Here is a 21,779-nt window from a genome sequence, read left to right as displayed (position 1 = left end):
CATTGCCTATATATCATAATTAGATAAAGCACTGCCCATATATCATAATTAGATAAAGCACTGCCCATATATCATAATTAGATAAAGCACTGCCCATATATCATAATTAGATAAAGCACTGCCCATATATCATAATTAGATAAAACACTGCCCCTATTTCATAATTAGAAAAAGCACTGCCCATATATTATAATTAGATAAAACACTGCCCCTAAGTCATAATTAGATAAAGCACTGCCCATATATCATAATTAGATAAAACACTGCCCCTATGTCATAAGCAGATAAAACACTGCCCCTATGTCATAATTAGATAAAGCACTGCCTATATATCATAATAAGATAAAGCACTGCCTATATATCATAATTAGATAAAGCACTGCCTATATGTCATAAGCAGATAAAACACTGCCCCTATGTCATAATTAGATAAAGCACTGCCTATATGTCATAAGCAGATAAAACACTGCCCCTATGTCATAAGCAGATAAAACACTGCCCCTATGTCATAAACAGATAAAACACTGCCCCTATGTCATAAGCAGATATAACACTGCCCCTATGTCATAAGCAGATAAAGCACTGCCCATATGTTATAATTTGATAAAGCACTGCCCCTATGTCATAAGCAGATAAAGCACTGCCCATATATCATAATTAGTTAAAGCACTGCCCCTATGTCATAAGCAGATAAAGCACTGCCCATATATCATAATTAGATAAAACACTGCCCCTATGTCATAAGCAGATAAAGCACTGCCCCTATGTCATAAGCAGATAAAGCACTGCCCATATATCATAATTAGATAAACACTGCCCCTATGTCATAAGCAGATAAAGCACTGCCCCTATGTCATAATTAGATAAAGCACTGCCCATATATCATAATTAGATAAAGCATTGCCCATATATCATAATTAGATAAAGCACTGCCCCTATATCATGATTAGATAAAGCTAAATCTATGACAAGCATCATTATCCCTGGAGGGGTCCTGATAGGTTAATATGAATGCTGTAAGGACAGTAGCCTCCTGCTGTGAAGAGAGACTCAGGTACAGTATGCTTCTCTCTCTCTCTCTGAGACTGTATTCCCATGCAGAGCAGTAGGAGACTGGGCTCAATAGTGGATCATAAGCCCTTGGGTTAAATCAAGTTTCTCTGTCAGATAAGAGGATTTTGCCCTGCTCCTGCTCACATGGGGGATTTACCACCACACTGCATGCTGGGTAAAAAGCAAACCAGAATGGATGTTGTTACTCAGGTAGACTTGACTGGGTGATGACGAGATGGTGTTGGCACAAGGCAAGGTAGAGAGGGGTCAGGGCAGGGGCAGCTGGGAGTCAACAAATTAGTGTCGAGAGACAGAGAGCGAGATGATTTGTGCGAGAGAAAGAAAGTGCAAGCGCCATGGAGATAAACACACACATAGGCCTACGTGTCTAATGAACCGAAAATCATGCAGATGCATGCACGCGCACTCACACAAACATACACTCACACAAGCATACACACCAATTGAGGTTGCTGAGGGGAGGATGGCTCATAATAATGGCTGGAATGGAGTGGTATCAAACATGTTTCCATGTGTTTGATGCCATTCCATTTAATCCATTCCAGCCATTATTATGAGCCGTCCTCCCCTCAGCAGCTTCCACTGACACACATGCACGTTAGCAGACACGCACACACACAAACTCTAATGGGTTATTCAATACTCCTGACGTGGCCAGTTGTGTCTTGGCAACTCAGCGTGATGGTGCAGTCTGACTGGCTGGCTTTCTCTATGTTTAATTGGATTAGGTAAACAATCACGTGACCTTACACAACATTATTCAGGACCAGAGGAGACCAGGTAGGAAAGAGACACAGTAAGAGGCTCTATCTTAAAGGGACAAAAAATATATATATTGTCCTTTGCATTAACTATTTAATAGTGCATTTGTATTGAATTCTAATAACATCGAGCTTGAATGATTTTATTTATTGCATTACATGTTCAGAAGAAAAGCATTGAGAATCTGCAAAGCACAAAGCTGCCTGACAATATATGCAGCTTTGCCAGCCTGAATCTAACATTGACATTGATGTGGTAAAAGCACTGGAGAGGGTGTGGTTAGAGTGGCGTTGGATGAAGGGAGTTCCTCAGAAGCGTGTCTTGAAGCCAAAGAGCTCCACCCTGTCAATGGATCTCTCATTGGAGAACGAGGCTCGGGTGATGGAACAGCTGGGACTCCCCTCCTTACACAGCCACACCTTCCTGCGCAATTAGGAAGATAGAAAAGGGAAAGAAAGAGATGTTCTGTTATCCACCACCCTCATGTCAATGAAGGTCACACTGCTTCTGTTTCCCATAAGGAATGATCACTCTGCTCTGTTCTTGTGTTGGATATCTCTAATATAAGCTACTACATTATCTGTTTATCAGCTCAACAGCTAACTATGTTCTCTATAGCTCGGGAACATACATTCCATTGCTAAAATTAACTTTGAAAGTTTGAACACGCTCTAGATAGCAGGGAATCTGAGGTTTTCTGGAGACCCTTCTGTTCAGCAACCAGTGCCTAGGCCAAATAAGGCTTGTCACATGTCAGATGGACACAGGGAATGGAGGCTTTCTAAGAAAGCCGGCCAACCCTTGGGGGTGACACTAGATTGACTGTATCCCCTATAATATAGTCCCTCCTATCCCTTGCAAAACTGGGATTTTGGTCATAAACAGCTGTGGGCATTCACTAAAACTTCAACCTCTGTTTCAGCCGACTGGTGAAAATGGTTCAGCAACATGATCCTAACCTCTGTCAGCAAAGACAAATAATTCAGCTATAGCCTGAGTCCAAGCCTCAGCCAACCTCGGTACAGTGCATAGGAGGCAGTTTTTCTTGGCACCATCTCTACTGTTCTCTATGACAAATGACTTTGGGAAAAGCAAAACACAAACATAATCAAGTAAATTGAATTGTATAACTCAGCACTGTCTTAAGTCTAAACCTCCGTTTACCATGAGACATGCCTCAGTGAGGAGCAACAGGCAACATGCTTACTCTACAGCATGTAGGTCAAGCCCTGGAGACTGAGGCCCTGTCACTCAAGTCGCTGCATGGCCGATATGGGCTACATTATTTCCTAGTCTGTGTAGATTAGTGGAGAGATTGTAGAGGATCAGTGCGCCACATGTGGTCATCCTGAAGCACGGTCTGGTGCGATGGGAGTTCAGTCAGATCACAGAGACACAACGCAATAACTGCCCATTGCGCCTCAATGACAGAGAGCGAAATGGAGGGAGAGAACGAGAGAGGGATGAGGCAACATCTCCATCTGCATTCTCTGCTCCGCTCTGCTCTAGTGTCGCACACAGCCCACAGACTGCTGATTTGACAGCAATCACAGGGCTTAGAAGTTAGCTCTAAGTCGCCCGTTGTATCAGGTAAATATTCATCTCCCCTGACATCACTCTGCTAAATAAAATGGAGGATTGAACCCAAAAGAGTATGAGCATAAGGAGGGTTGTCTATCTACTATATGATGTGTCTGTGGCTATTTTCCTTTTCAAAAGCATTTGCTCTTCTTGTCCTGGTAATGGATGGACTGATGTTTTTGACTCGTAGGTTGAACCTGTCAAGCAAAGCTACCCGCCAGTCCACCCCCTAATAAGTGAATTATCCCAATTTAGAAGCACATGACTGTGTGAACTGATCTAATAAGCACATGAAAAGAAAACAAACCTGGTGTGTGTCACAGAGAGAGAGTTACAGGACAAAATAAAAACCCACCAACCCAAAAAGGCCTGTGGTGTTGATGGTATCCTCAATGAAATGATCAAATATACAGACAACAAATTCCAATTGGCTATACTAAAACTCTTTAACATCATCCTTAGCTCTGGCATCTTCCCCAATATTTGGAACCAAGGACTGATCACCCCAATCCACAAAAATGGAGACAAATTTGACCTCAATAACTACCGTGGAATATGCGTCAACAGTAACCTTGGGAAAATCCTCTGCATTATCATTAACAGCAGACTCGTACACTTCCTCAATGAAAACAATGTACTGAGCAAATGTCAAATTGGCTTTTTACCAAATTACCGTACAACAGACCATGTATTCACCCTGCACACCCTAATTGACAACCAAACAAACCAAAACAAAGGCAAAGTCTTCTCATGCTTTGTTGATTTCAAAAAAGCCTTCGACTCAATTTGGCAGGGGGTCTGCTATACAATCTGATGGAAAGTGGTGTTGGGGGTAAAACATACGACATCATAAAATCCATGTACACAAACAACAAGTGTGCGGTTAAAATTGGCAAAAAACACACAAATTTCTTCACACAGGGTCGTGGGGTTAGACAGGGATGCAGCTTAAGCCCCACCCTCTTCAACATATATATCAACGAACTGGCGCAGGCACTAGAAAAGTCTGCAGCACCCGGCCTCACCCTACTAGAATCTGAAGTCAAATGTCTGCTGTTTGCTGATGATCTGGTGCTTCTGTCACCAACCAAGGAGGGCCTACAGAAGCACCTAGGTCTTATGCACAGATTCTGTCAGACCTGGGCCCTGACAGTAAATCTCAGTAAGACCAAAATAATGGTGTTCCAAAAAAGGTCCAGTCACCAGGACCACAAATACAAATTCCATCTAGACACTGTTGCCCTAGAGCACACAAAAAACTATACATACCCTGGCCTAAACATCAGCGACACAGGTAACTTCCACAAAGCTGTGAATGATCTGAAAGACAAGGCAAGAAGGGCATTCTATGCCATCAAAAGGAACATAAATTTCAACATACCAATTAGGATTTGGCTAAAAATACTTGAATCAGTCATAGAGCCCATTGCCCTTTATCGTTGTGAGGTCTGGGGTCCGCTCACCAACCAAGACTTCACAAAATGGGACAAACACCAAATTGAGACTCTGCACGCAGAATTCTGCAAAAATATCCTCCGTGTACAACGTAGAACACCAAATAATGCATGCAGAGCAGAATTAGGCCGATACCCACTAATTATCAAAATCCAGAAAAGAGCTGTTAAATTCTATAACCACCTAAAAGGAAGCAATTCCCAAACCTTCCACAACAAAGCCATCACCTACAGAGAGATGAACCTGGAGAAGAGTCCCTAAGCAAGCTGGTCCTGGGGCTCTGTTCACAAACACACCCTACAGAGCCCCATGAAAGCAGCACAATTAGACCCAACCAAATCATGAGAAAACAAAAAGATAATTACTTGACACATTGGAAAGAATTAACAAAAAAACAGAGCAAACTAGAATGCTATTTGGCCCTACACAGAGAGTACACAGCGGCAGAATACCTGACCACTGTGACTGACCCAAAATTAAGGAAAGCTTTGACTATGTACAGACTCAGCGAGCATAGCCTTGCTATTGAGAAAGGCCGCCGTAGGCAGACATGGCTCTCAAGAGAAGACAGGCTATGTGCTCACTGCCCACAAAATGAGGTGGAAACTGAGCTGCACTTCCTAACCTCCTGCCCAATGTATGACCATATTAGAGAGACATATTTCCCTCAGATTACACAGATCCACAAAGAATTCGAAAACAAATCCAATTTTGAAAAACTCCCATATCTACTGGCTGAAATTCCACAGTGTGCCATCAGAGCAGCAAGATTTGTGACCTGTTGCCACGAGAAAAGGGCAACCAGTGAAGAACACGCACCATTGTAAATACAACCCATATCTATGCTTATTTATTTTATCTTGTGTCCTTTACCATTTGTACATTGCAAAAACACTGTATATATATATATATATATAAATATAAGACATTTGTAATGTCTTTATTGTTTTGAAACTTCTGTATATGTGATGTCTACTGTTAATTTTTATTGTTTATTTCACTTTATATATTATCTACCTTACTTGCTTTGGCAATGTTAACACATGTTACCCATGCCAATAAAGCCCCTTGAATTGAATTGAGAGAAAGACAGAGCGGCGAGAGAGCAATGACTGCTGCTATAACAAGACCTAACGTTGACTATGTGATGGTGGGTTGATAATAATGGCCTGGTCTCTGAGTGAGCACCACCCACTGCATCCACTCTGCCTGACTGCCTGACTGACCAGGCCTCTAGAGGAAAGGACATTTCCTTTTTCCCACACACTTGAGGAAATGAGATAACATAGACCAGCGTATGGGAAGGAATTCCATGTGTTTCAAAACAAATGTTCTGCTGCAGAATAAACTAAGGCATTGCATTGTTCCTGGAGAGAAATCTGGAGCAGATCTTAACTGGGCCTGGCTTGCTAATGGCTCTGTATGGTTTATTATGAAGTTGGACTTCCAAAACTCTGTCAAGTTTTTTTTTGTATCGCTTTGGTACTATTTTCACAAGTATGTGGTAATATTGAACAACTCTTAGTGCAAAACTCAAAACAGATCATCAAAACTTTAAGCATATTTTCAATTGACTAAACCTAATTAGTAATTTCATCTTGTCACGTCTAATCAAGGTGGGTGGAATCAGGCGCAGAGAGCAGATAGCGATATAAAGTTTTATTCTCCGGTGAACAAAATAAACAACGGTCAACCCAAATACACACATGGTGAAATTATCCAACACAGGATAAAGACTAACCGGAGAATAAGAAACACAAAACACCGACAGACAAAATGAATGACAAAATAAACAATCCCGCACAAAACAAGGGCGGGACAACCTACATTAAATACAGACACTAATTAACTAAACAACACACAGGTGAAACCAATTAGACAAAACCAACAGATACACGAAAAGGGATCGGTAGTGGCTAATAGGACGGTGACAACGACCTAGGAAGTTGTAACCTATAACACACCTCGTTTATTCTCCTCAGGACTTTGAACGGCCCCACACACTGCGGCCCCAGCTTCCGACAGGGCAGGCGGAGAGACAGGTTTCAGGTCGAGAGCCAGACCCTGGCCCCCGGTGCAAACACGGGGGTCTCACTGCGGTGCTGGTCAGCGCTCCTCTTCTGCCGTTCTCCCGCTAACCGTAATGAGTCCTGAACCGCTTTCCAGGTGTCCTTGGAGCGCTGTACCCATTCCTCCACCGCAGGAGCCTCGGTCTGACTCTGATGCCATGGAGCCAGGCCCGGCTGGTAACCTAACACACACTCAAAAGGAGACAAGTTAGTAGAGGAGTGGCGTAAGGAGTTCTGGGCTAGTTCGGCCCATGGAACATACCTTGCCCACTCACCAGGCCGGTCCCGACAATAGGACCGCAGAAACCTGCCCACATCCTGGTTAACGCGCTCCACCTGCCCATTATTCTCGGGGTGAAAACCTGAGGTTAAGCTAACCGAGACCCCCAGTCTCTCCATAAACGCCCTCCACACTCTGGACGTGAATTGGGGACCCCGATCAGAGACGATATCCTCAGGCACCCCATAGTGCCGGAAGACATGGGTAAACAAAGCCTCAGCAGTCTGCAGGGCCGTAGGAAGACCGGGCAACGGAATGAGACAACAGGACTTAGAAAACCGATCCACAACGACCAGGATCGTAGTACTTCCCTGGGACGGGGGAAGGTCGGTAAGAAAATCCACCGATAAATGTGTCCACGGCCGTTGTGGAACGGGGAGGGGTTGTAATTTCCCTCTAGGCAGGTGCCGAGGAGCCTTGCTCTGAGCACACACTGAGCAGGAGGAGACATAAAATCTCACGTCTTTAGCCAGTGTGGGCCACCAGTATCTCCCTCTCAGACTCTGCACTGTCCTCTTGATACCAGGATGACCCGAGGAGGGAAGAGTATGAGCCCACCTAATCAGCTTGTCCCGGACCACCCTCGGCACGTACTTGGTTCCAACTGGACAGTTAGGAGGAGCCGGCTCTGACCGCGAGGCCCTCTCTATCTCAGCGTCCACCTCCCATACCACCGGTGCCACGAGACATGACGGTGGAATGATGGGAGTTGGCTCTACTGACCGTTCCTCGGTATCATAGAGGCGAGACAGTGCGTCAGCTTTAGTGTTTTGGGAGCCTGGCCGATATGTGAGGGTAAACTGGAACCTAGTAAAAAACATGGCCCATCTAGCCTGACGTGGATTTAGTCTCTTAGCTGCCCGGATGTACTCGAGATTACGATGGTCAGTCCAGATGAGAAAAGGGTATTTAGCCCCCTCAAGCCAATGTCTCCACACCTTCAGAGCCTTGACTACAGCTAACAACTCCCGGTCCCCCACATCATAGTTTCACTCCGCTGGGCTGAGCTTGCTCGAAAAGAAAGCACACAGGCGGAGTTTGGATGGCACGCCCGAGCGTTGGGACAGCACGGCTCCAACCCCAGCCTCAGACGCATCCACCTCCACTATGAATGCTAAAGAGGGGTCTGGATGCGCCAAAACGGGCGCATTGGTGAACAGCTCCTTCAGACGACTGAAAGCTCTGCCCGCCTCTGCTGACCAGCGCAAGCGCACCGGTCCTCCCTTCAGCTGTGAGGTGATGGGAGCAGCCACCTGACCAAAACCCCGGATAAACCTCCGGTAGTAATTGGCAAACCCTAAAAACCGCTGCACTTCTTTCACCGTGGTCGGAGTCGGCCAATTACGCACGGCTGTAACGCGATCATCCTCCATCACCACCCCAGAGGTGGAAATACGATACCCCAGGAAGGAAACGGACTGTTTGAAAAACTCACATTTCTCCGCCTTGCAATACAGGTCATGCTCCAGTAGTCGCCCAAGTACCTTACGCACCAGAGACACATGCTCCGCGCGTGTGGCAGAATAGATCAAGATGTCATCAATGTACACTACCACTCCCTGCCCGAGCAGGTCTCGGAGAATCTCATCTACGAAGGATTGAAAAATGGCTGGAGCATTCTTCAACCCGTATGGCATGATGCAGTACTCATAATGACCAGAAGTAGTACTAAATGCGGTTTTCCACTCAACATCTCCTCCCCGGATAAGTACCAGATTATACGCGCTCCTCAGGTCCAGTTTTGTGAAGAATTGCGCCCCGTGAAATGATTCCATTGCCGCAGCGATGAGAGGTAGTGGGTAACTAAACCCCACTGTGATGGAATTTAGACCTCTATAATCAATACACGGACGCAGACCTCCATCCTTCTTCTTCACAAAAAAGAAGCTTGAGGAGACGGGTGATATGGAGGGCTGAATGTACCCAGCGATTCGGAAACATATGTTTCCATCGCAACTGTCTTCTCCTGGGACAATGGATACATGTGACTCCTAGGAAGTGCAGCATTTTCCAGAAGGTTTATCGCACAGTCCTCTCGACGATGAGGTGGTAATTGGGTCGCCTTCCCTTTACTGAAGGCGATAGCCAAATCGGCATATTCAGTGGGAATGCGCACGGTGGAAACTTGGTCTGGACTCTCCACCGTAGTCGCACCAACGGCAACTCCTATACACCTACCTGAACACTCCTCTGACCACCCCTTAAGAGCCCCCTGTCGCCAGAAAATCACCGGGTTGTGTTGAGCTAACCAGGGAACCCCCAACACCACTGGAAACGCAGGTGAATCTATAAGGAACAGGCTAATCTGCTCCTTATGATCACCCTGCGTTACCATTTCCAGCAGCACCGTAGCCTCCCTAATTACTCCTGACCCTAATGGTCGGCTATCGAAGGAGTGCACGGGGAAAGGTCGATCTAACGACACCAGGGGAATCCCTAGCCTTAACGCAAGCCCATGATCCATAAAATTCCCAGCTGAGCCTGAATCGACTAGCACCTTATGCTGTAGAGATGGGGAAAAACCAGGGAAAGAAATCAATACAAACACATGACCGACAGGAAGCTCTGAATGAGTTTGGTGCTTACTCACCTGGGGTGATCGAGCAGTGTTCCGCCTGTCCTCCCGACTCCTAGACGAGTTCCTCCAGCACCGGTCGGACGTGTGCCCTTGTCGACCACAACTGGTGCAGGAGGACACTCCTCCTCCGGTCCCCCTTGAAGCCGTACCTCCTAATTCCATAGGGATAGGAACAGGGGGGCTGGGGATTGGAAACGACAGGACCTGATCCGAACGCCCGCGAGCAGCCAGCAGGTTGTCGAGACGGATAGCCAGATCGATAAGTCCATCCAGTGTGAATGTGGTGTCCCGACATGCCAGCTCCCTGCGGACGTCCTCCCTGAGACTACATCTAAAATGATCAATCAAGGCCCTGTCGTTCCATCCTGCTCCTGCTGCCCTAAGTCCTAAACTCAAGGGCAAAATCCTGTACGCTCCTCGTCTCCTGACGCAGGTGGAACAGCCGTTCACCCGCCGCCCGACCCTCGGGTGGATGGTCAAAAACAGCTCGGAATCGGCGGGTGAACTCTGGGTAATTATCCTTAGCCGAGTACGGACCATTCCATACTGCGTTGGCCCACTCGAGGGCTCGCCCAGTCAAACAGGAGACGAGGGCGCACACGCTCTCCTCTCCAGAGGGAGCAGGACGCACGGTAGCCAGGTATAGTTCCAGCTGAAGGAGGAAACCCTGGCACCCAGCCACCGATCCGTCAGTCGAAGAGCCCCAGAGCCAGATGTGGTCGCAGAAACAGGAGGTGCTGGAGAAGGGGTAGGTAGAGATGAGGTGGGGAGGCCACTCCTCTCCCATCGATCCATTCTCTCCATCATTTGGTCCATAGCAGAACCAATCCGGTGAAGCACGCTGGTATGATGGAGGACCCTCTCTTCCATCGATGGGAGAGGAGACGCTGCTGCTCCTGCTGATTCCATGGTGGTGCGGGATTCTGACACGTCTAATCAAGGTGGGTGGAATCAGGCGCAGAGAGCAGATAGCGATATAAAGTTTTCTTCTCCGGTGAACAAAATAAACAACGGTCAACCCAAATACACACAGGGTGAAATTATCCAACACAGGATAAAGACTAACCGGAGAATAAGACACACAAAACACCGACTGACAAAATAAACAATCCCGCACAAAACAAGGGCGGGACAACCTACATTAAATACAGACACTAATTAACTAAACAACACACAGGTGAAACCAATTAGACAAAACCAACAGATACACGAAAAAGGGATCGGTAGTGGCTAATAGGACGGTGACGACGACCGCCGAGCACCGCCCGAACGGGCAGGAGAGCCAACTTCGGCGGAAGTCGTGACACATCTGGAAATACCTTTCACGATGCAATGCTCACAACACATTTCATATGATTCTCTTCTCATTTGCTTCAATACATTTGACCATCACTTAATTCAATTGTGCTTAATGGTTAATCACTTAACCGTTCGGTAAACCTATAGATTTTAACTGGTTTGTCTACTATATATGGATTTTAGAGAACTACAGAAATAAAACGTGTGTTTGTAAAGTATGAACATCTAAATGTGGCCTCCTAATGGGCTCCAGAGTGGCGCAGCAGTCTAAGGCACTGCATCTCAGCGCTAGAGGTGTCACTACACACCCTGATTCGATTCCAGTCTGTATCAACAACCGGCCTTGATTAGGAGTCCCATAGGGCGGCGCACAATTGGCCCGGGTTAGGGTTTGGGTTTGGCCGGTGAATGCCGTCATTCTAAATAAGAATTTGTTCTTAGCTGACTTGCCTTGTTAAATAAAGGTTCAATAAAAATAAATAAAATAAAATGACATGTATGATATATGATAACCATAGATAATAACCACTTGTTATTGCTAATTGATTTCACACAGGGGCAACCACAATTTGTCACCATATAAAAGGGTGTGTAAACACTTGCACTTTCTTTCAACATGGAGCAGGATAGACAGCAAGGGAGAAGAAGAAATCAAATAGCTCAGAGAGGTGGACATGGGCCCCGTCAAAGAGGTGGACATCAGAGAGAGGGAGGCAGACGGCGGGAACTGTTGTATCTAATGAAGTCCGGGCCATCGTTGTTGATCATATGGTAAACAGAGGCCTTACCATGGCAGAGACCGCCCGATTAGTTCACCCCAATCTGAGAAGATCAATTGTCAACTGCCTCCATACTCTCCTTTCCTTAACCCACTTGAGGAATGGGAGGTGGAAGGTATACGATTGCCATCCCCATGAGTTTACCACCCTCCTTCTGGCCAAGGATGAGGCATACGACGACATCAATTCAGACCAATGTCAAGCTTGGATTCGCAATGCCAAAAGCTATTTCACACGGTGCATGAACAACATTCACTTTGATGTGGATGAGAATTTATGGCCAAATGCTCAAAACAGGCTTGATGCAAATTAATGTGTGCTAAAAGTTTTAGGTTTTAGGTTAGGTTTTATTTTAATTTAATTTGTTTAATTTAATTTTGGGACATTTGATTAGACAGTACACATACGTTGCAACTGAAATAAAAGTAACAATTAGCTAATTGCCAATGTCAGGCTGGGTCAGTAGCTAGCTCTATTTGCCATATTCCATAATAAAAAATGTTTATTTGTTAGCTTGCTAGCTTATAATGTGGCTAATTAAAGTAGCCTAACTTTTTCCTGTCTAGCTAGGCAGCTAGAGGGCAAAGTTAGCTAGCTTATAAATGGTGCTCAAATTCGAATACAACTTTGTTTATCTAGCCTAGCTATAGTTTGCCATATGACTTTTGGTTTTATATATTTAAATTAAATCATAAAGTTTGCTTACCTTAATACATTGAAAAATAACATGCTTATTGGTTGGCTATTTGCAAGTTCAACTACCAACTACTATCAAATTTGAATTGAGCAAAAGGTTCTATCTAGAGACCCTTTTTATCTATGAGTGCATGCTTTTATTAAACACAATTTCCTCTTGCTTCTAGCTAGCATTTAGTTTGCAACAGCACAGGTTTGTATGATATGTTTCGTATTGCGTCAGACAACAACATTGATGAATACGCTGATTCGGTGTGCGAGTTCATTAGAATGTGAGTTGAAGATGTCGTTCCCATAGCAACGATTAAAACATTCCCAAACCAGAAACCGTGGATTGATGGCAGCATTCGCGTGAAACTGAAAGCGCGAACCACTGCTTTTAATCAGGGCAAGGTGACTGGTAATATGACCGAATACAAACAGTGCAGCTATTCCCTCCGCAAGGCTATCAAACAAGCTAAGCGTCAGTATAGAGACAAAGTAGAATCTCAATTCAACGGCTCAGACACAAGAGGTATGTGGCAGGGTCTACAGTCAATCACGGACTACAAACAGGAAACCAGCCCAGTCACGGACCAGGATGTCTTGCTCCCAGGCAGACTAAATAACTTTTTTGCCCGCTTTGAGGACAATACAGTGCCACTGACACGGCCTGCAACGAAAACATGCGGACTCTCCTTCACTGTAGCCGAGGTGAGTAAAACATTTAAACGTGTTAACTCTCGCAAGGCTGCAGGCCCAGACGGTATCCCCAGCCGCGCCCTCAGAGCATGCGCAGACCAGCTGGCTGGTGTGTTTACGGACATATTCAATCAATCCCTATACCAGTCTGCTGTTCCCACATGCTTCAAGAGGGCCATCATTGTTCCTGTTCCCAAGAAAGCTAAGGTAACTGAGCTAAACGACTACCGCCCCGTAGCACTCACTTCGTCATCATGAAGTGCTTTGAGAGACTAGTCAAGGACCATATCACCTCCACCCTACCTGACACCCTAGACCCACTCCAATTTGCTTACCGCCCAAATAGGTCCACAGACGATGCAATCTCAACCACACTGCACACTGCCCTAACCCATCTGGATCAGAGGAATACCTATGTGAGAATGCTGTTCATCGATTACAGCTCGGCATTTAACACCATAGTACCCTCCAAGCTCGTCATCGAGCTCGAGACCCTGGGTCTCGACCCCGCCCTGTGCAACTGGGTACTGGACTTCCTGACGGGCCGCCCCCAGGTGGTGAGGGTAGGCAACAACATCTCCACCCCGCTGATCCTCAACACTGGGGCCCCACAAGGGTGCGTTCTGAGCCCTCTCCTGTACTCCCTGTTCACCCACGACTGCGTGGCCACGCACGACTCCAACTCAATCATCAAGTTTGCGGACGACACAACAGTGGTAGGCTTGATTACCAACAACGACGAGACGGCCTACAGGGAGGAGGTGAGGGCCCTCGGAGTGTGGTGTCAGGAAAATAACCTCACACTCAACGTCAACAAAACTAAGGAGATGATTGTGGACTTCAGGAAACAGCAGAGGGAACACCCCCCTATCCACATCGATGGAACAGTAGTGGAGAGGGTAGTAAGTTTTAAGTTCCTCGGCATACACATCACAGACAAACTGAATTGGTCCACTCATACAGACAGCATTGTGAAGAAGGCGCAGCAGCACCTCTTCAACCTCAGGAGGCTGAAGAAATTCGGCTTGTCACCAAAAGCACTCACAAACTTCTACAGATGCACAATCGAGAGCATCCTGGCGGGCTGTATCACCGCCTGGTACGGCAACTGCTCCGCCCACAACCGTAAGGCTCTCCAGAGGGTAGTGAGGTCTGCACAACGCATCACTGGGGGCAAACTACCTGCCCTCCAGGACACCTACACCACCCGATGTTACAGGAAGGCCATAAAGATCATCAAGGACAACAACCACCCGAGCCACTGCCTGTTCACCCCGCTATCATCCAAAAGGCAAGGTCAGTACAGGTGCATCAAAGCTGGGACCAAGAGACTGAAAAACAGCTTCGATCTCAAGGCCATCAGACTGTTAAACAGCAACCACTAACATTGAGTGGCTGCTGCCAACACACTGACTCAACTCCAGCCACTTTAATAATGGGAATTGATGGGAAATGATGTAAAATATATCACTAGCCACTTTAAACAATGCTACCTAATATAATGTTTACATACCCTACATTATTCATCTCATATGTATACGTATATACTGTACTCTATATCATCTACTGCATCCTTATGTAATACATGTATCACTAGCCACTTTAACTATGCCACTTTGTTTACATACTCATCTCATATGTATATACTGTACTCGATACCATCTACTGTATCTTGCTTATGCTGCTCTGTACCATCACTCATTCATATATCTTTATGTACATATTTTTTATCCCCTTACACTTGTGTATAAGACAGTAGTTTTGGAATTGTTAGTTAGATTACTTGTTGGTTATTACTGCATTGTCGGAACTAGAAGCACAAGCATTTCGCTACATTTCGCATTAACATCTGCTAACCATGTGTATGTGACAAATAAATTTGATTTGATTTGACCTTGCAGTTTGCCAATCAGACAATGGAAGCAATGTTGCAAAATGCGAATTCGATCTCCCCCCTGGCAAAGATAGTTAATGGTGTCGGGTGTCAGCTAGCTATTTTCCTGACCAGGTGAAATTATGCAGCATCATTAATGTGGACATGAATGTCAATGCAAAATAGCTAAAAATACATTTAAAGGGAGCTAGTTAGCTGTAATTTCAGAGTTTTATTTGACTGTGTTAGCTTTTGTTAGCTGTTGTTTGCTAAAATCCACATTACATTCAAGGTTATTTGCCTTCACTGGGTATCAGTGTCTTTGGAAAGTATTCAGACCCCTTTTTTTACACATTTTGTTACGTTACAGCCTTATTCTAAAATGTATTAAATAAATAAAAAATCCTCAACAATTTACACACAACACACAATTATGACAGAGCAAAAACAGGTTTTTAGAAACACCTTTACATAAGTATTCAGACCCTTTGCTAAAAGACTCGAAGTTGAGCTCAGGTGCATCCTGTTTCCATTGATCATCCTTGAGATGTTTCTACAACTTGATTTGTGTCCATGTGTGGTACATTTAATTGATTGTACATGATTTGGAAAGGCAGACACCTGTCTATATAAGGTCCCACAGTTGACAGTGCATGTCAGAGCAAAAACCAAGCCATGAGGTCAAAGGAATTGTCCATAGAGCTCCGAGACAGGATTGTGTTGAGGCACAGATCTGGGGAAGGGAACCAAAACATTGGTGGATGTTTGTTCACTAAGAGATAAAGCATCCTAAACAGCAGCTTTATAGAAAACACTTCCAGACGAAATCTTACCATTGGAGCTGGAGGTGGTCAAAATGAAACATCTGGGCCAGTCTGAGCTTCATAATAGGCTGAAAACCCCTGTCCCCAAACAGTCATCAGCCCAACAGCTGCATGCAGTGCATTACACATAGCTGCAGTGAATAGGGGGCGTAGTGACATTCCTATAGAGAGCTTTAGAGAGGAATAAGGCTTTATTTGGGGCTCCATCAAAACAGGGCTAAGAGGGATTAAATGGGACAGAATCCAAACCATCTGTGTCCCCGCCGTGCCACTCGCTGACCAGCGGTCTCAGCCGCCATGGACAGAGACCTTGTGGAAAACAGTGGCACCTACAGCCACCTACAGCCTCCATCTAACTACTTTATCATCCTCCCTCATCACCCTCTGCTTCTCCCTCTCTTGTTCTCATTCTATCCCCATCTCTCATACTCTCTTATAGATTAACTCAATCTCCCCCCCTCTCTCTCCCTTAATCCATCTTTCAGTTCCTCCCTTTCACTTTCTCTAATTTCCTCTCCCTCTGTCACTCTCCCTCACTCTCTTGAACAATCATCCCTCCCTCCCTCCTAGTGGTGGTTTGTAGGTCTCTTCCTACACAGAAGTTGTTCTGATTTGGGTCACACGACTCAGGAGAGAGAAGAGCTATATTAGTTATAGCAGGCAGCAGGTCAGTCCCACAGTGCTGCATACATGGTACAACTGATACAGAGCACTAAATCACCATCCACTTTCTCCAAGTCTACAAAACACCCAGGAACACATGTGCTTTCTGTGATGACTTTCATTGATTTTAAGGATGAGAGAACCCTGTGTGTGACACATAAAAACAATATGCCACTCCCTGTCTGATACAGACAGGGTGGGGACTTCTAGCTTGATTTCAGTGGTGGCTTCGCTGTTCTATACATATAAGTTATTTGTGACATACCAATAAGCAATATGATCCAAATACAGAACAGAGTAGGATACGGAAAGAGCAGTAGAAAATGAGGGAAAAAAGGCCAAATGCAGGTACGTGGGTGGGTACATTTCAGCCATTTTGCAAATGCTCTTATCCAGAGCGATTTACAGGAGGAGCACAGAAAGATTTTTCACCTAGTCGGCTCAGCGATTCGACCCAGACAATTTGGTTACTGGCCCAACACTCTCAACCGCCAGGCTACCTGCCGCCGGGGGTACTGGGTATAGCTTCAGAGAAAATCAAAAACACTCTAATTCAAGGCAGGAGCTCAGCTGCATACTGTCCAATAGCTTCAGACATTATTATTTGTCAACCTATTTGTTAAATAAATAGTCTTGTTAATGATTTGAGTAGAATACATTGTAGCTGTATGGCTGATTGAATTATCTCAATAGGGATGGATGCAGCAGTCATGCAGATATGATCTGGGCCCAATAGCAGGGCGAGTTCATCCATCCACCCAGAATTATGTGGCCTAAAATAACAATTAAGAAGGAAATCATGTCATATTAGGGAACACAAAAGCTGACTGATACTGGCCAAACCACTCTCTCTCTCCTGACCAGACAGAGTAAATTGGGGATAATTCCATTAGGGCTCTTTAAATAGAGGTTTTATGGCCCAGGAATGACACTGTTACCATAACAGCACGCACAGCTGGACCTTGTGAGTAGGCACCAGGGTTTAGTTTGCATTGTCAATGATCCCATGTCTACAGATTGAGGTATCCAGAACACTCAACAGAGCTGAGCTCAGGAAGAGATGACCCCTTCTGAGTCCCAAAGACACTGTTCTGTTTTTTTTCTGCTTCAACTGTCTATGGAGAAACAGGATCAGCCGTTACACTATTGTGCTTGACGTGAAAGAAAACAACACACAAACACATGCACGCACACACCCACAGCAATATGTATCCCCCATGACAGGGTAGGTGTGATCTGTGAAGGCTTGGCATTTCCAAAGAGTGTGCTCTACACCAATTAACCTTTAAGAGTGAGAAAAGATGTAAAGCTCGGTTTTGGCTCACATTGACAGAGGTCTTGAAAGACTGACGTTAACTAAAAACGAAAATCATTTTGATCTGTGAAAACTTTGTCTCCTACAGTGTATCAACAACGTGTGTGTGTGTGTGTGTGTGTGTGTGTGTGTGTGTGTGTGTGTGTGTGTGTGTGTGTGTGTGTGTGTGTGTGTGTGTGTGTGTGTGTGTGTGTGTGTGTGTTTAGTTACAAGAATTTCTGGGCGTAGTGATGAGATACAGTAAGCATTAGAGAGGGTGTGCGGCAGGGTGGGTGTTTGGAGCAGCCTCTTATAGCTCTCTGTGGAACACACTTGAGATTATGATGTAATCTCTGTGACCTGCTTCCACCCCGATGACATCAGATTCACATCTGGATGAGAGACGAGAGACCCACCCCCGGACCCCGGTCCTGTCGGTGAGATTATCTCTACCAAGAAACTCAGTCCCTGGCCAGCAAGAGAGCAAGAGCAAGCGAGCGAGAGGAAGAGAGCAAAAGAGCAATGCTGAGAGAGGAGAAAGAAGAAAATGTAGAAAAAGAGAATTAGAGCAGACAGTCGCAGGTTTCCGTCACCTCCCCAAACGGACTCTCAAAGGGAACATTTGTGACAAACTCTGACAATAAGAAACACATTAGCCATAGTAATCAGCTTACACGTGAGCCAACACCAACAACAACAACAATTAACAGCTCATATCACACCAACACACAAAGATCAGTCAAAATAATAGGTCTGGATAATAGCACTTAACTTGGAAGGAAAATGTAGTTTGAATCGTGTGATATTTCTCTCCCAGAGAAACTGAATGTATCAGGATATTCTAGTGGAAGGCTATGCCAAAACACTATCTCATCATTACAGAATGTGCCGGCAGTGGTCTGTGATTGCCCTGCCCACCAGAACAGAGGAAAATAAAGCCAATCATATCTATGGGGCTAGACAGACTCGAGGATTGTGAGGATTGTAAAAACAATCACTGAGTGAAGTGTGACTCCAAAAAGTCTAAATTCTATTGAGTTTAGTTCTATAACACGACTATAACACGACTATGGAATGTTGGAACTGGTCTATGCAGGGTAATAGTGCCATCTGCTGGTATAATAAGAGAAAAAAATTAAAGGCAGTGCTTGACTTGGACTGAAATACGTGCCGATATTCATTTTGGGTGCTGGTACTGTTTACATTTAGGTGCAGGAGCTCCACAATACTTTTTAGCTAATATTCTAGAGGTGGAATAGGAGCTCAAGCAGTAGAAAAGCTCAAGTGAGCTCCTGCCCAAGTCAAGCACTGATTAAAGGCCCAATGCAGCCATTTTTTATCTCAAGATCAAATAATTTCTGGGTAACAATTAAGTACCTTACTGTTGTTTTGTTCAATTAAAATGGTCAAAATGGTCTTAGTAAATAGCAATTTCTCAAGCAAGAATTTTGCTTGAACAGTCTGGGAGTGGTTTGAGTTAGGTGCCTAATAGAAGTTTTCAGGTTACAGATCCCTATCTGTTATTGGCAGAGGTTTGAAAGTCTCTTTATTATTGGTATATTAACCTATACCACCTGGTGATGTCGCCAGACAGGCTAAAACTCCATCCCACCAAAACAGGCTCTTACACTGAAACACTGCGTTCCACAGGGATGCTGGCCCATGTTGTCTCCAATGCTTCCCACAGTTTGTGTCACATCTGCTCCCGCTCTTCCCTCCCCTTGGCGCTTGAAGGCGCCAGGTTGCCCTGCATCATGCACTCCTGCCATCCATCATGCACACCTGCCTTCCCTCATCACGCGCATCAGCGTTAGTGGACTCACCTGGAGTCACTTATCACCTGTTCATTTCCTCCCCTATATCTGTCAGTCCCCAGCTCTGTTCCCTGCTGCTGCATTGTATTGTTTTTGTCTTTAGTATTAGTTTGCTGACGCTGTTCCTGTCTCGTTCCATGTCCGTCTTTATTAAATGTTTGACTCCCCGTACCTGCTTCGTCTCTCCAGCGTCATCGCATATGAAAAGTTGTATAAAGTTGGCTGGATGTCCTTTGGGTGGTGGACCATTCTTGATACACACGGGAAACTGTTGACCGTGAAAATCCCAGCAGCGTTGCAGTTCTTGACACAAACCGGTGCGCCTGGCACCTACTACCATACCCTGTTCAAAGGCACTTAAAACTTTTTTCTTCTCATTCACCCACCGAATGGCACACATACACAATCCATGTCTCAATTGTCTCGAGCCTTAAAAATCCTTCTTTAACCTGCCTCCTCCCCTTCATCTACACTGATTGAAGCGGATTTAACAAGTGACATCAATAAGCGATCATAGCTTTCACCTGGATTCACCTAGTCAGTGTATGTCATGGAAAGAGCAAGTGTTCTTAATGTTTTTTATACTCAGTGTATATAAAACACAGGGCCTTGAAGACAGATCGGCGATGGGAGGGGTTTAGTGGCATTGCATTCTGTATCACTTTTAGAAAGGGTTGAAAATAGTTAGAACATTTTCAAAGTCCATATTTCAAACCAGACTGTTGTTCCTACTGTCTTTCACTCTGTGGAGCTTTTCCTGCGTTCAGCGCGTTGGTTAGCATGGAGTGTTTTTTCAATGCAGTAGATAGTGGTGTAGGACTTACATCTCACAGATCATGTCTGCAGGCCCCTGAACCTGGCCGACCACAGTGCCCTTGTTGGTGTTCTTTACCCAGCCACACAGACCCAGTCTCAGACCCTCCTTTTCTGTGTACTGTAGAGAAGATGAGAGAGAGAGAGCAATGAAGATGATTCATACAGTCATGAGTGATATCACTAGGCACTATACTGTTGGTTGGCATCTCCTCTGTGAAAGTGCGAGGGGTGGGCACTTAATATAGCAGAGTAGAATTGTTATTATGTTCATTGACTGAAATTCAGCTATAGGGTCTTGTGGGAGAAACTTACCATTCTGAAACAGACCCCTACAAGAAACAGAGAAAATGTGATTAGACCCACGATTGGCTCAGTCGGTAGAGCATGGCGCTTGCAACGCCAAGCGTCGTGGGTTCGATTCCCGCTGGGACCACCCATATGTAAAAGTAGTGGCTCCAGCCGACTTGTAAGTCGCTTTGGACAAAAGCGTCTGCTAAATGGGATATATATATTAATGACAAATATAATAGGCTATATCACTTATTAGCTTATACAGTTGACTGAGTCTTCACTTATGATGATAGATTCCATATTGACTGTACTAAGAGTTCTGTGGGTGTAAACTAATAACTAACTGCAGGATTGTAAACAGAATGTGGGTGTAATAATGCAGTAGCAAGCTATTGGGTTGTTAGAACCTGTAGGCTCTGCGTCATTGAAGGCAAGTGTAAATCAGAGACTTCTAACAAGCAAGTGTTACTTTGCTTATTTAGTGAAATGCAGTACGCTTATAAAAACACCGAGCAATGGACACTTGCAAGCACCTAAATTAAGAAACACAGATCATTTTACAGTATGGTCACTCACAACGGGAATACTGTGCAATTAATAATTACAAGCAACTTGAAGACACCAACCTTGGACATGGCCAAAAATCTCAAAATCTACAGAACACAATTTTGCACCAGCTGCGTCATTGGACATGGTGAATTCAACAGTTGTCCAGAATAATCTCAGGAGGAACTGGCAAAAGAAAAGCTTGTGCCACTTTGTCCACTAGATGGCAGAAAAAAACATCCTGTCTCATTTGGCCCCCAGCTCTACTGCTGTTTTTAGACATATTTCCTAAAACACTCATATCTTGTATAGCCATGGTAAGTGCCAGCCATTGGGGGGGGGAGCATACAAGCAAAACAGCGTAAAGTGTCAAAGTCTGTATTAGTGGGGGTGTTCATGTTGAA

At 45.0% G+C, this 21,779-nt stretch overlaps 1 protein-coding gene across 1 annotated transcript; it reads right to left on the bottom strand.

Moving 5' to 3' along the window:
• Positions 1 to 1,969: 1,969 nt before the first annotated feature.
• LOC135512253 (acylphosphatase-2-like) lies at positions 1,970 to 21,538 on the bottom strand. The gene is made up of 4 exons (XM_064934076.1): positions 21,456 to 21,538; positions 20,851 to 20,867; positions 20,547 to 20,656; positions 1,970 to 2,259 (listed from the first exon to the last, which is right to left on the bottom strand). The coding sequence occupies exons 1-4, from the start codon at positions 21,520 to 21,522 to the stop codon at positions 2,145 to 2,147; spliced, it is 309 nt and encodes a 102-aa protein (XP_064790148.1). The 5' UTR covers positions 21,523 to 21,538; the 3' UTR covers positions 1,970 to 2,144.
• Between the last annotated feature and the right edge of the window lie 241 nt (positions 21,539 to 21,779).

This window comes from Oncorhynchus masou, chromosome 24 (assembly GCF_036934945.1).
Source record: "Oncorhynchus masou masou isolate Uvic2021 chromosome 24, UVic_Omas_1.1, whole genome shotgun sequence".
Taxonomy (NCBI): domain Eukaryota; kingdom Metazoa; phylum Chordata; class Actinopteri; order Salmoniformes; family Salmonidae; genus Oncorhynchus; species Oncorhynchus masou.
Note: the sequence above shows the minus strand (reverse complement) of the source record. Positions and strands in the feature narration are given on the sequence as shown.

What these genes read in the sequence shown, in the direction of transcription:
- LOC135512253 (XM_064934076.1), bottom strand. Translation starts at nt 21,522, where the DNA reads ATGTCCAATGACGCAGCTGGTGCAAAATTGTGTTCTGTAGATTTTGAG. An exon ending in GCAGACATGATCTGTGAGAT is followed by an intron (nt 2,260 to 20,546) that starts GTAAGTCCTACA and finishes CTAATTGCGCAG; the next exon opens with GAAGGTGTGGCTGTGTAAGG.